The 19,780-nt window shown below is 42.9% G+C and overlaps 2 protein-coding genes across 6 annotated transcripts in view; both read left to right on the plus strand.

The window, feature by feature from the left end:
• The first annotated feature begins 277 nt into the window (after nt 1-277).
• ferry3 (FERRY endosomal RAB5 effector complex subunit 3) lies at nt 278-12,488 on the plus strand. Its single transcript, XM_086297931.1, has 14 exons — nt 278-371; nt 744-932; nt 1,142-1,287; nt 3,905-4,086; nt 4,431-4,530; nt 4,693-4,817; nt 5,709-5,815; nt 5,892-6,089; nt 6,355-6,483; nt 6,999-7,067; nt 7,159-7,361; nt 10,011-10,068; nt 10,270-10,337; nt 11,353-12,488. Exons 1-14 carry the CDS (start codon nt 293-295, stop codon nt 11,443-11,445), a joined length of 1,746 nt encoding a protein of 581 aa, XP_086154057.1. The 5' UTR covers nt 278-292; the 3' UTR covers nt 11,446-12,488.
• Nucleotides 12,489-13,925: 1,437 nt separating this feature from the next.
• Nucleotides 13,926-19,780, plus strand: part of LOC147324271 (solute carrier family 45 member 3) — a 45,850-nt gene continuing 39,995 nt past the window's right edge. For 2 of the 5 annotated variants that reach the window (XM_086297924.1, XM_086297923.1), the window contains exon 1: nt 14,697-19,040. The gene's annotated coding sequence lies outside the window, so the exon portion shown is untranslated. The other 3 variants (XM_086297925.1, XM_086297926.1, XM_086297928.1) reach the window with 3 other exon arrangements.

Raw genomic sequence — 19,780 nt, forward strand, 5'->3', positions numbered from 1 at the left:
GATTCCTTTTGGCAGCTGATATATAACCACGCCATCCAGCCGACACTATTTTAAACCAGCAGGGGGAGCTAGTGCCCAAGGGAAAAAATCCCAATAAGTTAAATCTTTCAAGTCAGCAGATTCGTGACGGTAATAACGTTTTTAAAAAGTCCAACACTAAAAAATATACAAAAATTAAATTTGATCAGAGCTGCATACAAATGTGTTATCAGTGGTGACCCAGAGTTGAAATATAAAAAATTATAAAAATAACCCCCGAGCTTCTGCGCCGCGAATCTGCTTCTGCTGTCACATGCAGTCAGCTGACTGCGAGCTCAACGATAAACAGGAAGGCTACAGGAAATACCGTTATTACATTCATCCAGACGCAGGTAATTTTGAGTTTTAGAAAGGTTTTATGTTCATCACATGATATTGAAAAAATAATACTGTGGCCGTCTTGTCAGATTTGTGTTTTGTTATTTTTATTCTGTTTATTTATTTATTTATTGTTAGATATGTGGTACTTTAAGTTGTTAGCCGCACTGCTAGCCAACGTTGAGATTCACGTTAACAAACTGAGCAGCTATTTAGCAGGGATTAAGTTACAAATATTTACGGCCTTTGTTGTAGCTCGTGAATACCGTGTTTTTGTGCGCAAACATCGGTTGTGTCACAGATTTGATGCGACAGTGTAAAAGTGGCGCAGCACCGGAGGCTTGAATTCATTCATGGTTTTCTGCTATCTTGTTTTGTTTTTTCAGCTGTGACCATGAAGAAGAACAAAGCCAAGGCAAGCAGCAATACTGAGAAGGAGTTTGTGTTCGAGTTCAGGGCAGGTAAACACAACTGTGTCCTTAAAGTGCCCCTGCAGCTTCCTGTGCAGGAGAACATCAGTGACCTTCACGGACGCCTGATGCTGCTGCACAAAATACCCTGCTACTTAGAAAGTGGTGAGATTGTTATTCTTCCCCCTTCCCTGAGTATAACCACGGCCCTAACTGTAACATAAGACAGCTAGAAGCTGCACTAAAGCATTCGATTACAGGAGCTTGTTACATTTCTTGTACAAAGCTACAGAGTTGCACTTTCCACTTTGCTTGCACAGACCTGAAAGACTTTCTTTTTTTAAATATCTACTTTGTGTCCTTTGTTGCTCTAGAACTGAAAAACTCACTTTCCAGTTTCGTTGAGAAGGAGACGATTCTGGATTATGACAGAGAGGCAGAGCTGGCACTGCAAAGACTCACGACAGGAGACGTAGATGTAAACAAGCTCACCAGTGCATGGACCAGGTCTTACGTGGAGGTAATAACGCATTTCATTGTGCTTTTATCGTGTTAAACACAGCACTGTGTGAACTAGGGCCTGGGTTCGAATCCATCAGCCACCTGGGGCCTTTCTGTGTGTTTGCTTGGGGCCCAAAGTCCAAAGACGTGCACGTCAGGAAAAGTAGGTGTGAATGTGAGTGTGGAGTGGGTGTCTGTCTCTGTGCGTCCACCCTGTGATGAACTGGTGACCTGTCCAGACGCCTGGTACCACACAGCAGGAATTCGCTGTATCCATGCACCTTAACGGTGAACCCTGAGTTTTCAGAATTAAGGAGGTGGTTCACTTCTTACCAGTGGGGCAACGCTTGAAAACCTAACATGCTCTGGAGCAGGTTATGCTATAGATTAGAGATCAGCAGGTACACGATCACCTCTTACTGACTAATCGGTTCTCCAGAAATTTCTGAAAGATCCCTTTGGATGGAGAGTGGGAGTGTCTTAAAGTTTTTGCCTTTCTCTGATTGGCATCAGTAAGAATCATAGATTCTTAGATGTAACTTCCTTGATTAATTCTTTTAAATATGAATGTTATGGATAGTTCAGAGGTCAACCTTTCTGAAAATCACCTTTCAAATATAAACCATAGGTGGCTCTTCTAGGAGGCTGAGGCTGGATTATAAGTTTTACTGCCTTAGTTGTTTGTACAACCTTACAGCAAGTTTCTGTTTCTAATGTTATCTATTTTAGGCTGAAGGATGTATAATTTTAATGAAAAACATTTAACTTCACACACGATATTTTATTAACAGTTACAAATCATTTGTCTTAAAGTAAAGTCTTGTTTGGTGCCTAACTATAACTAACCATAACTAAGGCTACGTTCACACTGCAGGCGAAAGCGCATCAAATCCGACTTTTCTGACCCTCTGCGACCATCTGTCCGATCATGGTGTGACAGTGTGAACGGCACAAATCCGAAATTTTCAAAGCCGATCTGGGTCACTTTGGTATGTGGTCCTGAATCCGATACATATCTGATGTTTCAGAAAGCGACTGCTGTTTGATGGTCATGTCGCATTAAATCCGTCTTTTACGTCACTGACACAAGACAGACGCCATTATCAGCGCCGGAGAAGACATCGCGAACGCTTCCTGGCCATCCGGTGTAGATGTCAGTGAAACTGTTGGGAAGACAACGTGAACATTTTATTTGTTCTGTATAATCTGCAGGTTCTGACAGAAATCTGCAGCTAGAAGCAGCGCTCCTCTCTTAAACAGCAATAAGGATCATTATTAGGCCAAATGTAAATAACAAAATAACTTTATAACTTAAAGCAAAAGTGGGAAACGTAGAGTACGAAACAAGTCTTTATATTAAGGGCCATCAGTCAAACAATGCTGTTGCTCTGGGTCTAAACAGAGCGCGTCGTGTGTGACGTCTTCTTTTGCGCACGCGGCCGCTTTGAGCGTTCACACTGGAGCACGTTTGCTGTCGCATTTTATTTGTCGTGTGAACAAGCAGACAAAAAAATCTGATTTGATCAGAAAATTGGAGTTGAGCATTAAGACCTGCAGAGTGAACGTAGCCTTAGTTACAGAAAACATCTTCCATAAGCGTCGCTATTGTTATATAACACTGTGTGTTTAAACTGTAACTTCAAAATGCCATGTGGCCGTTAGAATAAAGAATCGTGCTGCGACTGTCTCATTCAGTGACACAGGAAACAGATTAGATTCAATACAGAAATTTGTAAAACTGTGTGGACAAATGTTTCTGTTAAAAATATCTGTTAATATTATGGACGGTGCTTTTTAAGCTTGGCAGGTATTCCAAAAATACATTTCATGCGCTGGCTGCCTAACAGACCCTGATAAATACAGCTCCATGTTTCTGCAGCAGCACAGCAGCGTCCTTGAACACTCTCACTAACTTTGGAGCGGTCATAGATCATTAAAGTCATTTAAACAGAACGGGAGCAGTAATTGATTATTCATGAGTTCTGGACCCCTCGAAGAAAAACCCCCAAACAAACAAACAAAAAAAATCTCATTACATGAGCCCTCACGCTGTGTTTAATGTCTCTCGCAAGCATTTTACTTGGTTACTTTGATGCATTTCCCACCAGAGATGGGATATATTCACATGCCCGAGAATTGAGTCATTACTTTTGTGCTGTGGATAAATACAAACAAACACAATTGTGAGAAGCAGACTTTGTGGTTTCGTGTATGGTGTGTTCACTGAGACATTTATTTAAACCCAAATGCCTCGCTTCATGTTTAAGGAAGGCCGCTGAGATCAGCTCCCGCTGCACTCGCACATTTAGCAGTTTGCCTGCAGTCCCGCTTGCACGGAGTTTGTTGCCTAAACATTCTCGAGCCTGTGTAAATGAGGGGTGTTCACACTGAAGAGTGCTGTTATTTTGCATTTACTGGGTCAACTGGCCTCGTATGTTTTGCAGGTCATAACACAGAAACTGCGACTCTGTATTTTGCCTTCTTTGTTTGGCTACTTGTGCTGAAAATAAGCTGCTTGCTTACTGTTCTTGTTCACAGTCTGATCATGGTTAAGCACTGTACCTCCACCCTTCTTTAACTGCTTACAACTGTCGTTTCACAAGAAGATGTTTTGCTTCCTGCCGTCACTGTTGCAGACGACGCTGGAACATGCGCGGCCTGAAGAGCCCAGCTGGGATGAGGACTTTGCCAATGTGTACCATGAACTGATCCACTCCCCCGCCTCAGATACGCTGCTCAACCTGGAGCACAACTACTTTGTTAGCATCTCTGAGCTCATCAGTGAGAGAGACATGGAGATTAAGAAGCTTCAGGAGAGGTTGGTGTTAGGCAGCATTTGATTGGGATCTTTGGATTTCCTGAACATGTTTTTCTGTCTTATTTCTAAATATTTATTGCCAACAGTTTTGCCTTTAGTTTGTTGGCCAATGTTAGTTCTCAGCCCTCCCCTCTTACACAACTATTATCAAATAGATCATCATCTCAAATTTCTTCCATGGACTAAAATTAGGTCAGATCTTTTTTTTCCCTTTAAGCAACCACACTTAAGATGATTTAATATCTGTTTCCTACCACAGAGATAATTTTTATCATGTTTTATGAATGTTTATGTACTTTCCCAACAATCTGTTAAAAATCAATAAATGCTTTCCTGTTTTGTAGGCAAGCGGCAGAAATGGACAAAGTCATGCATGAGCTGGGAAACACACTGAGTGACCAGGATGTGAACGCAGTAGCTTCTCAACACTTTGATGCACAACAGGTGAAAGGAAGCTTGAAAGGAAGTTTGTCTCAGTGTTAATAGAAGTGTTGGTTAAAAAAAGATGATTTCACCTGTGACATTTCAGGAGATACAGATGGTTTGTTTTTCAAGTAAGCTTTTTGTTTAAAGCCCTGAATGTTTGACATTGTCATCGATGAACAGGTACTCGAAAACAAGTGGGCAAGCGAGCTTAAACAAGTGACGGGCATTCAGAAGCATGAATACCAAGACTGGGTGGTCAAACTGCACCAGGACCTGCAGAAATCCAACAACAGCAGCAAAATAAAGTGAGTTCTTCTCTGTGTATCTGTGTGTGCACACTGCAGTGCAGCCTGTCTTTGTGTTTGTTCTTTGATATATGAAACCTCACTTTCTGCTCGCATTTACCCAAGCTAGCCTTTTCAGGTGTGTGACAATACTCTCATGGATTTCGAGGTACAACAAAATCGTGGCTCAAGAGTTGGGGGTTTGCCTTGTAATCGGAAGGGTCCTTGGGCAAGACACTTCACCCGTTGCCTACTGGTGGTGGTCAGAGGGCCCGGTGGCGCCAGTGTCCGGCAGCCTCGCCTCTGTCAGTGCGCCCCAGGGTGGCTGTGGCTACAACGTAGCTGCCATCACCAGTGTGTGGATGACTGGATGTGTAAAGCACTTTGAGGTCCTTAGTAAAGCGCTATACAAATACAGGCCATTTACCAAAAACAGTCGATTCGAGATGATAAACACCAGAGTCAGCTGCTGAGTCTTACTCTTTCCTTTAAAGGAGAAACCCTGCAGTGAGTGCAGCATCATTATCTGATATGTGCTGTGATAATAACACTGGTTAAACAGGCTGATTTCCTGGGTTTAATGCTGGTTTATGAAATTTTACACCGGACACTGGTGAGAATAGTTAATGCAATGCACGTGTCACTCGTGGGTCTGTTTCTAGAATATATTTCTTAAACTTGATAAACAAGGCTAAGGTGTGCGTTTACCTGCCACGGCAGAAGTAACTTTTTTAGCAGATCCTGGGATCAAACTCTTCACTTTACTAACCTGTATAACCCACGCCCACTCGCCCACTAAACCTCAGCTGCAACTAAAGCTCAAGCTTTTTATAACCGTCGGTTCCATAAAATGATTTCCTTGAATCCGCAGACGTGCTAAGGGTTGGTTTCTCGTCCCTCTCAATTTTCCAGCGAGGAGATTAAGGTGCAGCCCAGCCAGCTGTCAGAAGCCGCAGATTTGGGTGCCAGGATGTTCGAGGAACAGCCTCAGCTGGAGGAGAGTTTCACCATACACTTAGGTACTTCACATGCTTCCCCAGTATTTGTGCGCAGATCAGGGATCGCTGTTACAGTTAACACAATAAAAATTTGCAGGAGCGCAGCTAAAGACGATGCACAACCTGCGACTGGTCCGAGCAGATGTGCTGGATTTCTGCAAACACAGACGACACGGCAGCAGCGGAGCCAAGCTGCGGCGGCTGCAGACGGCTCTTTCGCTGTACTCCTTCTCACTGTGCGGTCTGGTGCTCCTGGTCGATAACAGGGTCAACTCCTACAGTGGCATCAAGAGAGGTCAGGGAGCACGCGGTGTATAATGTAGCTACATATATGTATGTTGATTCCTGCTTTTACCTGCAAAGAGTGGTTTTTGGCTGTAACGTGGATATTTTGTTTCTGTTTACCTTCTCTTTTCTTTTACTGGGAGAAGCCAAACTTTAAGTGTTTTATTCACTTACTGTGGGTTTCATTTAACTTTAAGTTTGAACTTGAGGCTAAGCAGTCATTTGGTTCCACTGTGTTTGAGTTCATCTGGGGCCTGCTCTATGTCAACCCACAGACTTTGCAACTGTGGCAAAGGAGTGCACAGACTTCCACTTCCCCTGCCTAGAAGAGCAGCTGGAGGAGGTGCAGCAGGTGGTGCTGTACGCCAGAGCCCAGCGGAGCAGCAAGCACAAAGACCAGCCTGGTGAGACATTTCGCTCAGCCTGGAGGTCCCGAAATCTTGGGGAATAAATTTGATTATTCTTGATGCTATGGTTGGTTTTTTATAGTTTCAGCCATTCTTCAGGAAAACAAGATGTTTATCTCCTGTTTTAATACCATAATATAACATATGAGTAAAATTCAAGCCTTTCTCAAACAAACAATAAAATAAAAGTTATAGGACGCAAGTAAACGCGTATACTTGCCTGTACGAGTCTGGCTTTTACACGAAGCTCACACTGAAAGGCTCCTCGTGGAGCTGGGACATTTCAGTGTTATGCTAGCAGTATGAGAGCGGGATTAAGCTGTCAGGAAATAGAAGATGTTGATTTTATCACAGCATAAGTGATTTACTGAGTAGAGGTGTACACATACAGGCCCACTGGCTTCCAAGCCTGTCACAGATCCACTGCTAACACTTTTTGTCCCTTTGACATAGTGTGATGAGCATTGTTCCTGCTGATTTGTGCTTTATTCTGCAATCCTGTATCCTTACAGAGACTCAAAAGAACGGCGGTGATGATAAGAGCAAAAATGTTGAAAGAAATCCCTCGAATATCTTACCAGGTATTAAGAAAACAGTTTGTGATTATCCAGCAGATTATTTCTAGAGCATCATTTTATATTTTAACTCTGTCGGCGACATCTCTTCCTAAAGGTGAGTTCTATATCACGCGGCACTCCAACCTGTCGGAGGTCCACGCCGTCTTCCATCTGTGTGTGGATGACAACGTCCGATCAGGGAACATCACTGCCCGGGACCCAGCCATCATGGGCTTGAGAAACATCCTCAAGGTGTGCTGCACTCACGACATCACCACCGTTACCATCCCTCTGCTGCTCGTCCACGACATGTCCGAGGTAAGAAGACGCTCTCAATGCTTGCATGAGTGCAGCTGCAAGAATAAACGCTTGTAAACTGCATATTGTAATATAATAATCTTAGTGGAGCAAATGACTGCAAGTTTATTGGACCAGCAGACGTCCAGGTATTGTGCCTTCACAGAATCTGCTTTTTCCCCATAAACTGCACGAGTACACAAACTGATCAGATTTCTCCAAATAGAGAAAGGATCAGGAAGTACAGTACAGGTAAATGGTTGAGCCGGACAGATCCATTGTTGGGTTATTAGACGTTTCAGGGTTGCCGTGGATGTTTGATGTTTGAGGGCAGGGATAGCTCAGTAGGTAGAGTGGTGGCCCCATGATTGGAAGGTCGGGGGTTCGATTCCCCTGAACAGCTACCCTGAGGTACCCCTGAGCAAGGTACCGTCCCTACACACTGCTCCCCGGGCGCCCAATGGCTGCCCACTGCTTCACTGAGTGAATGGGTTAAATGCAGAGAGGGATTTTCCTCACGGGGACCAATAAAGTACACTTTCTTCTTCTTTCTTCTTGATGGTTTAGTTTGGGCAAGTAGAAAAAAAGTCTCATTTGGAGTATTCCTGTTAGATCAACCTGAGTATTTGTACTTGTATCATTACACTGTAATAAACTCTTCAAACTGTCATACCTGTGATTGAACGTTAATGATTCAGTTGTATTAAAAAGTAGAGAATTGAAACTTTAGTGATTAATGGTGCTGAGAAACGTTTTCAAAGCGGCCGATGTTGATGGGAGGCGTTTGAGTTCAGCCGGCTGGGGCTGAAACGTTCGTTATTCGATGACTCTGGTCTTGGATTCGTGATTTATTGCCTTCTTTCTTTTCTTGTGTTACCTGTTTGAAGCTCTACTGTCAGCTATTTGATACAGGTGGGGGGGAAGCAAAAGGGGTTTTGAGTAATCAGGATCGGTTCCCAGAAAAACTGCTATGAGTGCATTGTTACTCAGTGATGTTGTAACAGGGTACGTCACAAACTGTGAGGTTCGTCTGTGGTCTTGCACTTGCGTCAAACCCCAAAACCTGATGGCTGTGCAACTTTCCCGACTGTCAGCACCCAGACTGACTTTAAGCTTGTGCTTATTCCTGTACGGTAACGTCTGACTCGTTGGACACGAACTGTAGATTCAGACTACAACTTTATTTGGGTCACCGATCGTACAGAGCACATACGCACAGCGACAGTCAGTGCTCACATGTTTGGGTCAATAACAGAAAAAGCCTCGACGTGAAGCGAGCGGACACTTCTAGTATTTTCCTGTGAAACTTCTTGTATTTAGTCTGTTACATTTGTTTCTTTGTTTTTAATCACATTAGATGTCCTTTGTTGGTTATTTAACTGAGTAATGTTACCAATAATAACATAATCAGTTCAACAAGCCTCTTTATAGATGCCTAATTTTTCTTCTGCTGCCTAATCAACAGTCTTTAGATTCATAAAACTAAAGTTTTGGAGCTCTGGAAGCCTCGAGAAGCAGAGGATACTTGATTGAAGGCTTCTCATTTCAAAACTTTCCATCTGCCAGCTTCTTTTTCAGGCATTTCCCTTTTGAGCACAGATGTTTGCCTGTTTGTACAAGTCTATTGTAGTGTTACAACAACTGGTTTAGTTTGTCTACATGAACTACAGACCACAGTCCAAATCCAGCACGGCTGTTGCTCTTGTTCTTATTTTGGTTTTTCTTTTTCCTTTGAAGTTTGAGGAAAGAGGTTCACATAATAAATGCTCAGTGTCACTATAATATATGGTTAAAGGTTTGTGTAGATAAAACTGAAAACTGGGTTCATTTGGAGCCACTTTGCAGACGTTGACTGTTTCACGACTGCTGTGTTCATTTTCCTGGCTGTAAGAAACACTTTTGTTCTTGCCTTAAACTGTTTGGCAAACGCCACAGTCGCCTTCAGTGCTCCTGTTTACGCTTCAGTCCTACCAAAAAGCTGAATGAATATTCAGAAATCCCTCACTAAAGCCTGTGCAGCTTATCCAAATACAAAACGTACAAGTAAACAAGAGTGTGCGTTGTGGCAAAGACTCTCTGTTACACTCCTTGCAGTGAGAACAGGTAGTTTGCAAGATGAGATCACTGTGCACAAACTGCAGCGGAGTACACTCAAAGCTGAAAGGAAATAGAAGTGTTTGATTTAGCACAAAGAACATTTTGACAACATCAGTTTAGACATAGTTGCCTAATAAGAAGCTTTGGATTTGACACAAAGACGCATCATATAACAGGTTCTCTCTGCTCTGTAGTGTGTAGGACGGCATATTGTAGAAACAGTATCTGTGTACTAATGTTCTGTGACTTTAACCCGTAACATCATTCACCACCAACTCGTTTGCTTTTCTTTCTCTTATCATGTTTGAACTGTAGCACAGATATAAGTAATACGAGAACGTTAAAAATGTTACAAATTTGAAAGAAATGAAAGAAGATGCCAAAAAGTCTTTTGAAACATTGTTTCACATTACAAAAACTGATCACATTATTTTTCCTGTTTGGTCTGTGGAGCTCGTACGCTGCAGGTGATGGTGGTGCTACATGAAGTCTTTGAAATGAAGTCGTACGTCAGTCTGAGTTCACCGCCGTGTGTCTCATTTCACACCAACCTTCCTTCTCTGTTCATTGCAGGAGATGACCATACCGTGGTGTCTTAAAAGGGCGGAGCTCGTATTCAAATGTGTCAAAGGTAACATGGATGTTATGCATAGCTGTTGTTGGTCATTTGGTGGGTTTTTTCTTGTTTGTTCAACCGTCTGTCAAACATAAATATACAGAATCCTTAATACTGTGTTACTTTATTATGTATTAATACACAATAATTGCACTTAACATTGCATGCAGCAATGTAAGAATGAATGGTGATATTCATGCTAAATTTTCTTTGCAGGTTTTATGATGGAAATGGCCTCGTGGGACGGCGGTGTATCACGCACAGTCCAGTTTCTAGTGCCAAAGGTGAGATCAGTTATTCAGGCTTCAAAACGTGTACCTGTGGATACACTGCTGTTCTCTGAGTGACTGCCTTCCGGCAATGCTTCATGCTTCTTTTAAAGAATTGTATACTTAAGGCCTCGCACGTACATAATGTAACAAAAGGCACACCTGGCCTTGCAGTGCATGTCTCCGAGTGCACACTACGAAGAGTTGACTGCTTGAAAAGCGTGCCATAAATCATAGATTACAGAGCTTTAGGATATTTTAGCTCCATATTTGCACTGCTGTGATAAAAGAAAGCTCAGAGACTCAGTCACATAAATGTGTGATAAGCAATGGGATTAGTGTGCAGCTTGCCAACACTGAGGTGTAATCACTTTCACTTTGTTGGAAATCCAGGTCTTATGTTAATTTGTTATAAAGGAAAGGGAAAAAGATTCGGGGTTAACTTTGAAGCGAGGTTTTCTGTTATATTTTGATTTAAGCTTGCCGTGCAGGATGAATCACGGCCGTTACTATTTGCGAAGCTATACGTGCAGAGTTTTTGCGGTTTGTCAGGAAGGCGGTGGATCCTATAGAATGAGCTCCCGCTGACAGGATAAGATGATAAAACGAGTGGCATCAAAGGACTCTGACTGTACCGGCTTCCTGTCAGCTACATGCTCAGACACCATTCAAAATAGCAGCTTCTGAAACGACATTGTTGTCTGCGACTCAAAGAAATACTGTGTCTAAATATAAGCCGTGTGTTTGCGGGACTGCTTCTGCTTTAGGATTACTTAACATTCTTACTTGACGGGTGGCAGTGCTTAGAGTGTGTCCCCTGTTCCAGTCACAGCTGCTGAGCTCACTTCATGTCAGGACGCCACAGAGGCTGTTAATACTTGACTGGACGCCAAGAGTTCAGCTGTACTTTTGTTTTTTGAGGACTTTAAACAGCATCTTTCCATTATCACAGCACGGGGAGAGAAGATGTTTCCGTGCAAACCGCCCACTAACCCTGGTCACCCCTCTGTGTGTCTCTTTGTACTGACAGACTATCTCAGAGGAAATGTTCTACCAGTTGAGCAACATGCTGCCGCAGATCTTCCGCGTCTCCTCCACCCTTACTCTCACCTCCAAGCACTGATTGGTTGCACCTCAGGTCATTCGGGCAAATGAAGACAAGTAAAGTCTTGGGTTTTTGTGTTGTTTTTATTAAACTAGGATGAATATAGAAACTTTGTGACATAGATAACTTCCATTTGTTTAAAAACAATTAAGTTATGGTGGCATTCAGTGCAAAAGAATTGATGAACTATCCTATTATTGCACCTTCCAAAGCTACTCACTCTGACTGGAAGAGGACTGGATTCACTGGCACGCTAAAACAGCTGCTGCAGTTATCATTTAGTCTCCAGGGTGTGGTTCTGGTGACAGCGTTTTATTACATTAGCTGCCAGCACTGCAGACACTTTCCTTTAAAGCTGCAACTTTGTTCACATTCAGCTGCTTGAAGTCGGTAAAAACGAGACAACCAAATGTGTAAAGTGGGCTGAACGGTAAAAAACTTGTGACTCTTCATGTTGTCATATCTTTACTTTTTTCTTTTTACAGTATGTTGATTATTGCAGGAAAAAATCACCAATCTGGGCTCAAACTTGAATGCTAGTTTTGCTGTTGTCATATTTAATTCTTAAAGAATTTCTTGTGGTGACAGACGATCTTACAGTTCAGCCATCGAGTGAGATTTAGCAGCATGATGTCGTGGTGCTGTGGCTTCAGTGACATGGACTTGGCTCTTTTAGTCCTAGTGACAAATTGCATTGCTGCTCATATGAGCGGTGTGCTTGTGATTTTGTACTGCATTGCAGACAGTTGAGGCGACTGCCGCTAACTCTCTGTGGGAGTGTGAATGTGTACGGTCCCCCTCCCCCCTCACCTGCGTAACAGTAGATGGCACTGTTCCTAAAGACAAAAATGTGAAAAAGAGTAACTGTACTTGAACGCTTTGCTTATCGGAGGAAACGTTTTGCCTATTGAAATTCATCTCAATCTATTCTAAGTGAGGGAAACGGCACTGAAAGTACAGCTCGGTTGTATTTTATGTTAAACACTTAGATGTGCACTCTGTATATTTACTTTATCTGTGTACATTTTTTTATGTTTTAATAAAGTAACACTCTACACTGATGTGGTGTATTCCTCATAAGCCTCTGACAGACTTCAGCACTGGAGGATTAGTTTTTCTGTGCCCCCACCCGTCTGCCAGAACTGATGCACTTCTAGTGAGTTCGTCTCCAGGCTGTATTTACTCTTGATTGGTTATCCACGGGGACCTAATCTCCCTAAAGTTAATAATCCATGTCATTCATTGGAATTACATTCCTTCACGTCTAATGGTTGGCCTACGAGCCATTTCAGACAGATAATCCATTTAGTTTCTCACAAAGTTTGCCACTGCGGCATTCAGTGGTGGCATTAGGCTGATTAAAAGAGTTGACAGTGTAGCAATCAGCTGTGCCCAGAGAGAGTTATGAGATTTTTGAATGGCGCTGTGTTGAAACTTGCAACTGTGTTTATCATGCAGCCAGGCTGAGAAGCCACAAAGCTGTAAGAATATGTGTTGCAAAGTGTTCAGCATTCTCAGGATTGGTCTTGGAGGCTTTGATTGTGCACAAGCTTAAAATGCATGAAAATTTACACACTCAAGCAAGTGTGTGTGTGTGTGTGTGTGTGTGTGTGTGTGTGTGTGTGTGTGTGTGTGTGTGTGTGTGTGTGTGTGTGTGTGTGTGTGTGTGTGTAAATAGAGTCCAGGCACAGAAATGAGAGAACTGCTGAAAGTACTTTTGCATACATTCAGTAAGCAAATAAAATTTATTTTTAAATGAGCTTTCAAATACAACGTTGCCCAAATTGCTGTACAAAGTGTGTGTACAGTCACAAACATGTAATTACATGCATAAAAATGCATCATTATTTGATGCGATAACAATCAGAAATATTATTTTACACTGGTATTACCGGTGATTGGTAATGGATGATGTAATATACAATCCTCTGCAAAAGTAAAAAGTCAAGTAAAGGTGTAATTTACATAAATATCACTTACTGTACTATACCCTTTATCTTACGGTCAATTCTTGCTGCACAGCAATAAGCACCACGTGTCATACTGCGTATGTGACAGAATTTGAATTTAAAGGGTAAGTCAGCTGTTACACGCAGCTTCTCCACAGTTGGTTGGAAATGGCAAAAATTAAATACAATTTATATACAGAAATTTTAATGATATGAAAATGCTAACAGACAAATGCTGAACATGAAAACGAGCAAACCCGAGAGCGCCAGTAGAAAAATCATACGTCACAGGTACTGCTACCGGAAGATGCTTTTTTTTTTTTGCTTAAAAAAATAAAAACGTGAATATCTCTTGTGAAACGCTTTAAAAATAACAGCAAAGAATGTATTTGTTATTTTAGGTCTTTGATTAAATAAAATAAACGAAATCTTCTTTTTGTGTGGCGTTTTTGTTTTATAAATTGTCATTAACGTGTTATTCTAGTTTTTGCTACATTTATTTCGAAGTTCCAAACCGGAAGTTACCGCTGTCGCTGCCACTGGCTTGACGGAGGTTGTCACAGCTGGGTAGTTGGCTCGCTACAAGTTAAGCAACAGGGGCTGTCGGGAGCGAGCAAGTTGCTGCATGGATTTCTCGGAGCTCCGCGGAACTTACGGTTAAGTTTGCACCCAAACGAGTTGTTAGCGCGATTCTGTCTGTGTTCAGTAAGGCTTTCGTGTGTGATACACATCTATCACATGTCGGCTGCTCTATGTGCTGAAACTTATTCTTTGTATGTGGCTGCCTTGCAACGTTGTTCACCGCGTCGAAACTGCAGACAGCGGCTTTAAAATTTGACCCAAGCGTCCCCGAGTCGTACCACGCCGGAGACCGTGATACAGCTGACCTGGAAACGGAGGTAGGTGTGAGGCGGTGTGTGCTCGAGCCTGCGGCTAAAAGGTGTGCGGTTAGCCAGGGTTCAGCAGCGTGGTGCTGTCTGGAAGTTTTTTCCACTCTGCGTCGCAGACCGCCACTTTGCCACCGGGCTCCCTGGACACCGATGCCGTGCCAAGTGCCGTGGTGGCAGTAACTTTACTCTCTCCCCGGCCGACACAACGCTGCGTGTCTACACCAAAACCTTCGCCGTAAGCGTTTGGCGCTGTGTTGACGAGACCCCGCTGCTTTGACACATGGATGGATGGGGGAGGAGGCGTTTGCGGACACCGCCGTGTGGAAAGTTACGAAGTATTCCAGCTGGATGTGGCATTGGCTGGTAACGTTCAAAAGAATGACTCCTGGGCTTTGGTTTTGTTCTCGTTACTCCTTTTTTAATGTCGCGTGTGTGTGCGCGCGCTACAGAGTGAGGTCATGGACCGTAAAGGCACTCTAAAAGCTGCCCTATCATATTAAGACAAGTCTTGTATGGACAAGTGTTCTCAGCCTGAAACAGATGGGATTTTCCACAGTGCGGCCATCAGCTTGTTGATGGTGACTCTCAGGAACTAGACGTGTGTGCTTTGATTTATCAGCTGTTAAGGCTGAAAGCCTCACGAGCTTTCCTCTTTAGTTTCCTGTTTTTCAGCCATCATTGGATTTTGATTCCTCGACTTTTAGTTTTTTTGTTTGAACAATGTTATCACACTTTTACAGCCCGCTAATAGTAATTTCTTTATCTAAGGAATGTAGCACCAGGAAATTAAGCAACGCTTTATACCAAGTAAACTTCTTTGGTGCTGAAAGTTTCCACTCGCATGTTTTTGGGAGGTTGTGTGAGTCTGGTTTCTTGGAGAAAATTCAAGGTTCAGAATCCACATGAGGAGGGCAGAGGATCAGAAGGTTAAAGCGCTCTAACCCATGACCGTGACTCTGCCGTCACACAAAGACCTCTTTCCGCTTCTTGGGCGCGTTAGGTCTGGTAGTCACTCCGCCTTGGACACTGGACTCTTCTCTTTCATCCTGTCACACGTCATTTCTGTTTCTTTGCTTTTAAAACGGCATCAAATTAAACTGCGTCCACGTGTGCGCAGCTTATTGCCACATAAGGGTTGTGAAATAGTAGCGGTAAATTCTTACTGCTGCACTGACATCACCCAGAAGTTTGTCTGCTAACGATCAGTGGCAGGCTGTCGTCACGGTTGACCGGCTGGTCTCAGAGCAGTTATATTCTTAGTACTTGCAACTTTCTTATTTATTTGTTGCCCCCAGGAAAGCTTTGCTCATCTGCTCCACCGTGATAGAAACGCTTCTCCATGCCACGACCAGCTGGCTGTTCTCTAACTGCGCCCTGACAGTCTGATATCCCCCCAAAGCCAAGCGCAAGATAATCGCCCACCGTCGAGGACACCAAGCTACTTAGGCAGACTGAAGGCTTTGCAGTTCTAATCGCTCGTAGGCTGTTTAGCTCCGGCTTGGTGTGCTTTCTGTTCTTCCTGTGTGTACCTGGCTTTTCAGCTCTTGCATATGCTTTCAAAGACGAGTGCTGGATTACGTGGTGGGTGTGATACATATATTTATTTCCTACCTTTTTTCTGATGGTTTGAGTCTGAAAAGCATTTGCTCGAAGGCGTTTTGTTTCCCTTAAGCTCTGTCCTCTTCAAAGCATCGTGTGCTGCCAGCAGTCACAGGTACAGTCTGAAATCGTCCCTCACATCTGAGGAGACGCTCTGGGAAAGCGTTGTTATGTGGATGTGTTTGCTTACAGCGCCTGAAGCTCTGTGTGTTTGTATCCCAAACTGTTTTTCGATCGTTTCCAGTTCTTGCTTTGTCTCAGTTTTGTCCATTATAAACAGGAAAATACAAACCTTTTGATTTTGCAGGAAGTTGGTTGAAACCTTCATCTAAGTTGGGACTAATAGCCTGGGGGGGTTCACGTCACTGAAGCCGCACTGACAGGATCCATGCTGGCGCTCTTATTTGTCTTATTTTCTTTGTCTCTGCATGAATTTGTGTATTGTGTAGTTGTCTTCACACTCATACCACTTACACCTCGTACATTTACTGCTAAGTCCCTTAAGTACTAATCATTGTAAAAACAGTGAGCTCATTTGTTGAAACAGGAGGGGGCAGAGAAGTGGTAATGGCAAAAGAAAGTTGATGGGGAGGGAGGGGGAAGTGTGAGATTTTTCTCCCCCCTCTTTCATTTGGTATGTGTTTCTCTGGAGTACAACAACCACCAATCAAAAGCGAAGCAACACCTGCTCCTAGACTGTGAAAATCACACAAGTGCTGGAATGCACATCGTTAGGCCCCCGTAACCACTAACAGCAGGGAAAAGGCTGAATATTAAGGAACCTGTCTGATTCCTGCATCTCTCACTGACAGGAAGCAGAGGAGCTCAGAAGTGTTTCCCAGCTCTCTGCAGGCACCGGGGTCAAAGTCCAAACTGCTTCCCTGTAATGGTGCTCCCCAGCGAGCCGGGCCAGAAAGAAAGACCGCATACAGACTACCTTAATGGGCCCGAGTTACAGAAAAGACGGCGGCTTTCCCTCCAGCTAGGAATGTCACCTTTGTGACATGGTTATCATTCAGCCAGTTCACTGTGTTTCACATTACTGCCGCTTCCTCTGGGATGTTGCTGGGAACGTTTTTGCAGCACGTTTGTTTTATCGTCCTCTTCTAAGGATCCGAGTCCTCTCGTGACCTCACTCGGGAGTGTAGCCGGATTGACTTGATTTGAGAAGGTGAAGACATATTTAATTCAAGCATCTAGGTTATCGATGCTCTTTTAATATCTTGTCTGATTAAAGGAAGGAGTATTCCCTGTCTTCTCTCCGGGCTGGCATGGAATCGCTCCATGCCGGAGTGTGTGGGTGCACTGGCACTGGTTCAGTTCTCTAGTGGCTTGCTTGGCCAAATGCTTTTCTCTTTAATCCTAATTTGCTGCTCAGTATTTTTGTCATTCAGATTCACTGTGAAATATGCCAACTGTATGGCTTTTTTTAGTGAATTATGGAAACCTAATTGTGGCTCTCGCTTCGTATATGGCAGGCAAAGCACAATTCTCCTGATGCCTCCCTTTCCTGAGATGTTGTGAAACATTAGATAAAATTTAAGCCCTTTTTTTGTCCTCTCATAATGTCATTATATTGACTGCTGGACAGTTTTTGTGCCTCCTGCGATTTTTCACCACAAACTGCCTGTCATGTCTAAGCTGTTTCTGTTACTCCAGTCCCCTCTCAGGCCTCTGTGTTAATCTGATGGGGCCATCTCATTTCTGGGACACTGGTCCTATTTCCCAGTGGGAGTCTTAGTGAGATTTCCTTTTTGTCTCGGATCCTGTTGATTGATAGGAATGATCATTATGTTAAAGTAATGTTACTCATCCTTTGTCAGCTGAACAGGAAACACAACAACGTAGCGCTAACCACCCTTTTAACCTTTGTGCGTGCATGTTTGTGGACGGAACATTTTCATGTAATATTAATGTAAAAGTCTTGCATTGTGTGTCTGCATGTCAAAACTAGGTTTCATGTTCCTGCTTGCAGATGTGAAATTAAGTCTTGTTAGGAAATGAAGGAATTCTGTGCACTGACTCTCTGGAGTTTTAACTCGAGCCTGTAATGTGACGTTATGAATTTGTGTTGCATGTTGGAAGTTCCAGCTTCGTTCTATCGCGTTGAACTTTACGTCGGCCTGTAGTGGTATCTAATAATAATGTGTGTGGGGTTAGCTGAGGTGCGACACCGTGGGGTGCAGCTGTACAGATGAGTTAAGACCAGTGTGTGCACAGTCGTGATCCCCCTCATTAAACACAAATCGGTGCACTTGGAAGCTTGACGAATATTTTTATTATTTTTTCCTTTGCTAATCTACTGAATGAGTCATCGCTTGTATTGTCAGTCAGGTAGTAATGGGAGTTGGGAGCATGAGTGCACTAATCAGACAAAAGGACTCAGACATGAAAGCCTGCTTCAAATCTTCTGCCATTAAGGTTAAAAAAATCCCTGGTTCCTGTCCGAGGAATCGTAGTACGTCTGCACGACGCTGCTTTAAACGGCTTCATGTTATATCACATGTTGAAATGCACGTTTGTGCTCAGCTGTAGATTCTTTCACCTTCTGCATTTCTCATTTAAACTGTTCACTGAGCTGGTGGTCGTTTGTCTGAACACAACTTTCTATAATTATATCACAAAGGTGCCAAGTCTAATAAATAAATCCTGTAGTGATGTAAATGGGCTGGTTCTTATATAGTGCTTTTCTACTCTGTTGAGCACTCAAAGGGCTTTACACAACTTGTACATTCAGCCAAGCACTTTTTTCTACTCTTATTAAAGTGCTTCCTAACTAACATCCACACTCCGATAGATGCAACATGGGGCTAGTATCTGCAGACTGGAGCAGACTGGGATCGAACCACCAACCTTCCTGTTAGTACCTCAGGTGGTAGACCTGCCACCCTGTGTCATGTGAGTCGGAGAGAAACCACGGTTTAATGAAAGGTCTTCACTGAGGAGTCCACGAATGTCTTCACGTGGCAGTACCATTAAGAAAAGGATTCCCCAACTCGTTGGTGCAATTGACCTCGGCCCCAATGAAACTACCTGAACCCCCCAACACACTCGGTCCAGGTGAATGTCACTGATATTGACACCCACCCGGTCTGTTTGCCATTTCTTTCTAACGCCTCCTCTGCCAGCTTAATTTCATTTTCTGACTTGACTTAGTTCTGCCCACGTGGGTCAGGCGCAGTGTTGGTCAAGTTACTTGAAAAAAGTAATCAGTAACTAATTACTGATTACTCCCCCAAAAAAGTAATCCCGTTACTTTACTGATTACTTATTTTCAAAAGTAATTAATTACTTAGTTACTTAGTTACTTAGTTACTTTTTAAAAACACGATTTACAACCTGAAGAGGTGATAAAGCGATAGATCTTTCAGCCCAATTCTACTTTTTCTACATAATCCATCATACAAAATGTAATCAAATGGAAAAGTCTCTTTTTAAAACTTGTTTTATTAGTTTTAATCTTTTAACTTTATGCATCAAGCAAAACATTTAATTATCTGCAACATTCTCTGAGTTGAATAAATTAGTTTAACATTTAAACCTATTTTCTACACATTCCAGCTCATAAAATAAAATATTTTTTGTGTTTACACTCAGTCTTTCAAATAGATGCAAGTAAAACACAGCAGAAAATAAATAAAGTCAAAGACTCAGCGGTCCTTTTGCTCTATTTTCACCTGTAAAGCAGGAGCAGGGTAGGCGGAGGTTTACCCTGGTGCAGGTGTGCTGCGGTCAGTTGAAGAATCCGCGCGAGTTTCTCTGTGAGTTTCCCATCACGTCGTAGCTACTCGGTGCTTGTTTGGAAGTTTAGGGGTTTTTTTCGCTGTAAAAAGAAGTTTTCTTCCCACGCACGATGGACGCTAATGTTTTTGTCACTTTTTATGGAATCAAACTCAAAGTAAGGTCAGTACTTCC

This window comes from Aulonocara sp. 'chitande type north' Nkhata Bay, linkage group LG7, assembly GCF_057382095.1.
Source record: "Aulonocara sp. 'chitande type north' Nkhata Bay isolate Kocher_YH1m ecotype deep benthic linkage group LG7, A_spYH_male_GT1.1, whole genome shotgun sequence".
In the NCBI taxonomy this organism is placed as follows: Eukaryota; Metazoa; Chordata; class Actinopteri; order Cichliformes; family Cichlidae; genus Aulonocara; species Aulonocara sp. 'chitande type north' Nkhata Bay.

Bases quoted from the DNA above. Each gene is read 5' to 3' on its own strand.
- ferry3 (XM_086297931.1), top strand. From the start codon at position 293: ATGCAGTCAGCTGACTGCGAGCTCAACGATAAACAGGAAGGCTACAGG. The intron at 4,818-5,708 runs GTGAGTTCTTCT...TCAATTTTCCAG, and splicing joins AACAACAGCAGCAAAATAAA to CGAGGAGATTAAGGTGCAGC. The intron at 10,338-11,352 runs GTGAGATCAGTT...TTGTACTGACAG, and splicing joins TCCAGTTTCTAGTGCCAAAG to ACTATCTCAGAGGAAATGTT.